Source organism: Cannabis sativa, chromosome 3 (genome assembly GCF_029168945.1).
Source record: "Cannabis sativa cultivar Pink pepper isolate KNU-18-1 chromosome 3, ASM2916894v1, whole genome shotgun sequence".
Taxonomy (NCBI): Eukaryota; Viridiplantae; Streptophyta; class Magnoliopsida; order Rosales; family Cannabaceae; genus Cannabis; species Cannabis sativa.
In genome coordinates, this window is record NC_083603.1 from 47,768,109 (window position 1) to 47,776,181 (window position 8,073).

General features: G+C 31.2%; 1 protein-coding gene across 1 annotated transcript; it reads left to right on the forward strand.

Annotated features, from left to right (window-relative positions):
* Nucleotides 1–3,851: 3,851 nt before the first annotated feature.
* Nucleotides 3,852–6,069, forward strand: LOC133035778 (uncharacterized). Its single transcript, XM_061112002.1, has 3 exons — nt 3,852–4,300; nt 5,249–5,303; nt 5,630–6,069. The coding sequence occupies exons 1-3, from the start codon at nt 4,000–4,002 to the stop codon at nt 5,790–5,792; spliced, it is 519 nt and encodes a 172-aa protein (XP_060967985.1). The 5' UTR covers nt 3,852–3,999; the 3' UTR covers nt 5,793–6,069.
* The last annotated feature ends 2,004 nt before the right edge of the window (nt 6,070–8,073 follow it).

Consider the following 8,073-nt stretch of genomic DNA (forward strand, 5'->3'; position numbering starts at 1 on the left):
TCAGTACTTGAGCCAAACATACATTAATCGACATCCAATACAACTACACGTATATTGATACTGATATTTCAATGTAATCTAACAGGCATTCATAAACATGCACGCTAAATATGTAATCACATATGCATATCATTATACTAATCTTACCTCGATTCCAAATTCATGTGTGTCGATGCTGCTCGACGATTTACAGGCTCCTAAGTCACAATATTCGTAAAACTGATGAGTGACACACTAAATCACTTTTTGGGGACTTAAAATCAAAACTAAAAGTTTTCCTATCGATGGATAACATGGCAATACCCTCAATATCATAAAAACATGAAAATCTAGTTTACCCTAAATTACCCCAATTGGTAGACCGGTTCCCAACTGAAAAAGAAAATCTATAGGGTCTACCCAGGGAGGAACCGATAGACCGATTCTACAGGACTAAACTGAACTGAACCGGTCGACTGGTTCAGTACAGGAACCCCTAAAAACCTTCTAAACAACTCAAATCGACCCTAAATGCTCCCAAGCCTTCCAAAGTACCTATATTGACCATAACAAGTACAATTCAAGCAATAAAACTAGGTACAAACCCCAAAAATCAAAATCACCATGATAGGGCAAAGTTTGAGCTCTTAAGCTTAAACTTTGTCCAAACCTCACAATAAGCCCCTAACTAAACATAAACTAGCTCAAATATTCTCAAAATAACCTTTGAAAACAGATTCAAACACATTTCAAACCTATAGAACCCTAACCTTAAAATTGCATGGAAATTTAAGCTTAAAACCATAAAAATTCAAAGGAAATAGGAAGGGAGCTTGCTTACCTTGAGTTGGATCTTAAGATGCTACAAAATCCAGCTAACACACTAAGAATTTCGGTTGAAAACCCTAGTTTTCTGTTGGGTTTCTAAATGGATAGAGAGGCTTGGAGAGAGAATGAGTTTAGTTTTTTCTAATTTTTTTATAAAAGTGAATAATTCTTGTTTTATTAATATCATACCTAATAAAATCAGATTGTTCCTTAGTATTAATCTACTAGGTCCCTAAAAGACAAAGGTCATCACAAGGTAAAAGACTACTTTACCATTGCTTTACCATGAATTAATCTTGCCACCTAAGGGCATTTTAGTCAAATCTAAAACCACAAATACACCCGACATCCTCAAAGTCTATTTAAATTTGCTCCGTTGTTTCTAAAATACTAAACCATAAGAAAAAGTGACTATATCGGCTCAACGTCGCGTTCCACTGTTACAAGGCATAAAATATAAAAAAAATATGAAATTTCACATATAACATAAATAGCATACTTAAAATTCTAATATGACTCCATAATTACGTAAATCATAATTAAAAGTCTAATTCTAAATTAAATCCTAGTTATCTACTAATTCTTATATTAAAGTTAAGCAGTCATTACAATTTTTCCTTCCAAAATTATTAATTGGATTATGGTTTGTCTTTGTGGCACTTCTTACTCGTTAATGTTAAATGGTGGATTTCATGGTTCTTTTCAAGGGAAGAAATGACTCAAACAAAGGGACCCCATTTCCTCGCTTCTCTTTGTCCTTATGATGGAGTATCTCACCTGTTTGCTCATTCATGTCTCGAACACTAAAGGTTTTAGTTTTCATCCCATGTGCAAGTCCTTGAAGCTTTTAAATATTTGCTTTGCCGACGATTTGGTAATCTTTTGTAAGGGTAATATATCCTCTCTTAGCATCATTTACAATGCTTTTATTGAATTCAGTAATGTCACAGGTTTTGGCAGCCAATAAGTCCAAATATGCTATTTATTTTGGCAGAATCCCTACAAACATTAAATCTCAGTTGCTTAATATTATGAAGATGGAAGAGCAATCTTTTTCGTTGAAATATCTCAGGGTTAACTTGCATCCTACTAAAGAGAAATCCTCAGATTGTGGAGGTATTTCTGACAATATTCAAAAGAAGCTTCATGGCTGGAGTAGTTGGCACCTTTCCTTTGTTGGAAGAGCTCAATTCATTCATTCAATTCTGCTGGGTATTTAGAAGTATTTAATGAGTATCTTCATCTTGACTCAAAAAGTCACAAAGAAAATAAACAAGCATTGCAGAAACTTCATGTGGGAAAATTCAGGTAATCGAAGTAAAATTCATTTTGCTTCTTGGAGAAAGTTTGTTTATCGAAAATTTTGGTAGTATTTGTTTTAGATAAGGCATAAAGTGGAATATGGCTTTAATGGGTAAGTATATTTGGGCTCTATCTACAAAGTAAGATTATCTTTGGATCCACTGGGTGGTTGCAGTTTATATGAAGGGTGAAGACTTCTAGACTTTTCAACCAAGGCAAGACATTAGTTGGTACTTCCAAAAACTAGTTAATTTTCGAGATAAAATAAACAAACAAGCTTTGTTCGATGCGGGAATTTTAGGAGTCTTTAAAGTGAAGAAGTTTTACATCTCCCTTATATCGGATTCGAAAGTTTCGTATCACAAGAATGTTTGGCACAAGGTTAAGGTCCCAAAACACCGATTCATATTGTGACACACCTTGAATGATAACCTGCTGACTCGAGACTTACTGGCGAAGATCTTTTCGGTTGAGTCTTCTCTTTGCCCAATTTGTTGAGAAGTTAATGAATCTTACTCTCACTTGTTTTTGAGTGCACTTACTCTAAGAAAGTGATTCTTGAAATTACTAGTTAATTGGGACAAGTTGATTGGCCCTCAAATCTAGATGAGTGGATTATCATGTCTTGTGATGCTCGGAACTTGATTGGTGATATAGTTTCAACAATTTTAGTAGTTGTAGTTTATTACATTGGCTAAAGCCATTAGAAATTTGGTTAAGCTTAGTTTTAAAGCTATAATTGTTTTTTGTTATCTTTCTAAGTTCAAGGTTAGAGAGAAAGATATAATTTACATGATAAATAACTTTTGAATCGTTCATTGGGATTGCCCCGTCTTATATATCTTGTTTGGTGGTTGTTTGAATAAAATCTTCTTTCTTTTGTTAAAAACAAACTATATAAAATAAAATTTAAAAATCATACCACACTTTTGTAAATTTTATAAAGGGGTAAGTTGAAAAATACCACTTTTATTAATAAATTAATTAAATTTACCTTTAATTTTATAGTTAATTGAAACATACCTCTTTTTATATGTATTGTACTTAAAATATCCTGACATAAGAGAGTCACATAGAGAGTATCTTGAAGTGACAGGGGCAAAATTGGTACAATGTTTAAAAAAAAAGGTAAAAATGATAGACTTTAAAAAAGAGGGTAAAAATGAAAGAGGACAATATAAATGAGGTATAGAGTGTAATTTCCTCTTTTTTTTTTTTTTTTTTTTTTTTTTTTTTAAATTTAACCATATTTTGTGTAATTTTCTCAAAGCCTACCTATATTTAGCAGAATGGGCCAGCCCTTGTGTTTTTTTTTCGGAGAAATTTACATAGTATACTAACTTTTACCATTTTTCTTATAAAAATACTGTCAGGCGGTATTTTTTACTTTTTTTACTGTATTTTTTTATAAGTTTCATACTGCAGTATACTGTGTTAAGTTTTCACTGGTGTTCCACTGGTATTTTTTAGTTGTTCTACTGTTATTTTGAGTTGTTCTGTTTTGTATTTTACTAGTGTTTTATAAAAATGCAGTATTTTTAAAAACTTTTCAATGTGACAGTATTTTTATAAAAATTAACTTAAATTCCAGTATTTTTGTAAGCTTCTTTTTTTTCGTTAGCTGGTGCTTATTTGGGCTGCCATTTGCCCACAAATCATAGCCTAAATTGAAAGGCCCACTACGATGTGAACCAAACGTGTCCACAGCACAGATAAGGGATTTTTCATCATTATCCCAATCGATAAAATAATCTAAAATCATCTTTGCCCTCCACGTGTCAGCCCACCATCCGTACATACACAACACAAAATCAAGACCGCCTCAATACTCAAACCCTAAATACCCAAATTTCGCACCATTCGATTTCTCTTCCACCACGAATTCGAAAAATGTTGAGGCTCACGTCGAAAAGAATTGCACAAGCTCTAGCGTCACGGTCGGCGCAGTCACCGGCCGTCCAGGTCTTACCACGTCACTACCACGAGAGGGTTGTTGACCACTACAACAACCCCCGGAATGTTGGATCGTTTGATAAGAGCGATCCAACGGTGGGGACCGGCCTCGTCGGAGCACCGGCATGCGGCGATGTTATGAAACTTCAAATTAAGGTCGATGAGGGTACGGGCAAGATTGTCGATGCTTGCTTCAAGACCTTCGGATGCGGATCAGCTATCGCGTCTTCCTCTGTCGGTTAGTATTTATTTGTTTGTTTTGTTATTTTCTGATTGTGAAATTATATTTTTTTTTTCATCTGGGATCATAGCGAAATTGTTTGTTCTGATTATTTCACCAAAATGATGATCAAAAAAATTCCTAATATGTGGGAACTTCTGGAATTGAATCTGTTTACAGCATCTTCGTATTTCTTACCTTCCCATTGTTTTAGGATGTTGTTGATGGATTATGATGTGTGAAAGAGTACATTTTTACGGTTTTGATTTTTAGTGGTTGTCTTATCTTATCATTTTCTTTGATTTGTAGTGAGCTAAGCGACAACTATTCAATGGAGAAAATTTGATGTTTCTTTCGTTTATGTAGTTTATAATGGTTTTTTTTTTGTTTGATTCATGTTCAGTTGCATACAATGGAAGAATTTATGTTTTGTGTGTAGGTGTTGTTTATAGAATTCTGTCGCTAGCTGATTATAGGAATATATTTTAGTTGTCATTATTACTAATGCTTCAGAGGCTTATCTCCTCCTCATCAAGGGTTTGCTTGTTCACAATTGACATTTTAAAGATTTTGCATTTTATGATGTATTGCTGGTCATGTCATGGCAAGATTTAGGCATGTTTGTATACACACACATATATTTGTTCTGTAGCTTTAGCATTCTGGTTAAGTTGTAAACACGCTTACGAATTACATGCTCTATGCATATATTACAAGTTGGCAATGGGTGTTGAGACTATATTTCGTTTTATCCATTTACCCTTTGCCCTAATCTAATTTATGAAACGGACAGATTACCTACCAAGTGATCTAATCAGGAGTTAAACTTGCCTTTTTTTTTTCTCTCCGTCCGTAAAATGCTTTGGAGTTCCAAGTTGTGTCTTTGAAGGGTTGGTTGTGACTAATGAATGTAAATTGGATTGTTATGTTTCTTATTTCTCAACTCATTGGGCCTTCTTCTTTCAGCTACTGAATGGGTGAAGGGCAAACAAATGGAGGAAGTCCTAACCATTAAAAACACGTAAGTTTGAGCTAATTATGGATTGGCCTTATATTTTATTTTCATGTCTCAACAATCAAATCTACTATATTATTTTTCTATTATGTATAGTTTAGTAACTTTAGTTATTGTAATTTCTCTCTTTCTTGAAACTTACTTTTGTGTTACATAAGTAATGTACATCCTTGTATCTTTTGAAAAGAACAAATGAGTTGATTAGAGGACTTAAATAATAGGGTTTATAATGAAAAATATATAGGTGTTCCATTCGATTTACATTCAACATACTTGGTCTCATCTTCACCATTCTTGTTCAGTTTCTGAATGTACATTTCACTTATTTGCAGAGAAATTGCCAAGCATCTGTCACTCCCTCCAGTTAAGCTACACTGTAGCATGCTTGCTGAGGATGCTATCAAGGCTGCTGTTAAAGACTACGAAGCTAAACGAGGTATCAATGCTAACGCCACTCCAGAGGCAGCTCGTCTAGAGAAGGCAGCCGATGCTTGATTTTGTCCACTTGTAAAAATGATGATTTAATATCTTGAACTGGGTTTTCTTCCTACCTGCAAGTTACCTGGTACTTACAATAATAGGCTGTGCTTTGTTACAGCTCCTGAGTAGGCTCTTCCTCTGCATGTAAGATATTCCCACAAGGAAAAATATTATTTCATCAGTGTAAATTAGATATATTAGTAAAAGTTTGAACTTTGAACATTTTGTTTGGTGTATCTACATCGTGACATGAATAATAGTCAATACAGCTATTGAGAATTTTGCAGTAAAAGTTTATAAATTCCATTAGAAATTTCATGTGAATGCAAACATTTTTTTTTTTGCTCTCAAGGCAAGATACTTCAGTCCTGTTTGGACTAATGATAAAAAATCTATGTACATAATTATTTTTTTAAAAAAATTCAAAAGATTTTGAGGAAGTTTTTGTGACTATCTCCAAACACTAATAAATTTTTAATCAAAACATTTTTTATAATACACTTGTCTAAACTGAAGAAGCAATTTAAAGTTATCATTTGTACTGTTTGATATATGTTAAATAATGGAATTTTTACACTAGATGTCAATTTGACATTTTTTTTATATTTTTATTTATGTTTGATTTTTTTAACTTTTTTTTATAAAATGTGTTTTTCAATTTTATTTTTCAAAGAGTTCTTTAATTACAAAAATACTTTTATTGCTTAAGTTATTTTTTTTTTCCATTTATTTTAGTCTCATTTACATGTTAATTTCCTCTTTTTCTCATTTTTTTTTTCTTTATTTTATATGGGGATTACCATTTTTTTTTTTTAAAAATAAGGGATTTACTCCATATACTGTTTTTTCTTTACTTTTTTTTTTTTTTTTTTTTTCAAATTTACGGTTTGGGTTTCTAAAGTGTTTGTAGCGCTAGTTGCAATAGGGGTTTCTATACGATTTTTTGTTGCGACTTAGGTTGCAGCGCTAGTTGCAATAGGGGTTTCTATGTAGAATTCTGTAAAAATGCAAAAAAAAAAAAATAAATAAAAAATAAAAAAACTGTTTTAAAGTGTAAAAATGAAAAAGCCCCAAAAAAATAACGTGTATTAATAATAAAAGTGACATAATTATTTAAAAAATATATATATAATATCTTTCAATATATTTTTTTTGTTTTTTTCGTAATAACAAAATATATATATGATGGAATACTTCTAAATGGCTATTACCCATTAATGGGTACTAAACAAATTTAATTATAAATATTAATTTTAAAAATATTAAACCATTAAATTTTGGTCCGATAACGAATAATAAAAGAGAAATTCGAATTTCTATGCTTAATTTAGTTACTTAATTAAAGAAAATATCAAAAAATACCTGTTTTCACACTATATCAAAAATATATTTATATGAAAAATATTTAAGTTAAAGTTAACTTTCTTTATCACTTTTTTACCGAAAGACTTTTTTTTTTATTATTTTTTTTTTCAGCTGATGAATTAATTCTAGCCCATGTAATGTAAAAATGAGAAATTTTTCTAATTAAATACAAAAATTAATCATAAAAAACTCAAAATTTTCTAATATTACTTATTCATGGGTAATACCCATTAAGAGTGCACCCGTATATATATTCTTAAATTAAAAATTTCATCATATTCTTAAAGCGTAAATACTAGTGAAAAAAGTGAACACCATGTCTTGATCATTACACACAAATTCACTATATGTTAAAAGAATGAGCTAACTCATTTGTAAAAAAGCTAACACATTAGTCTTTCTAATAAATTGTAACATTAGGGGAAGAAAGAAAGTGAAATACTCCTAATTCTCCATTCAGAAAAAACATATTTCTCTTAATTCTATTAATTTTAACTTTAGAATAAAACTTAATAGTAAGAAAATAATAGTAAGTGAAACTACCCTAGCTTCCACTATTCCTATAGTTAAAAACTTGTAGAAGATCACGTCAAAAAAAAAAAAAAAAAAAAAAAAAACTTGTAGAAGATATCAAGAGACGACCAACGATCTCCTTGCGTGATTTCGAACGAACACACCAATTCTCAATTTCCCCAAAACAATTGTTTAGTATTTTTTATTTTGACTTACATTAATTTTTATTGGTTTTACTAAAATTTGAGTTTATTAGATAATTTTTTATTGTGTTAGTCATATTGTTTGTGATCTATAGTTAATGAGTAACTTTTATGTGTGTAAAGTCTAGTTGACATAGAATTGTGAGTTTTACTAGTTAATTAAAGCATTTGATGTGCAGGTTTAGTCCAAATTATGTAGCTAACTGCCACAGGTT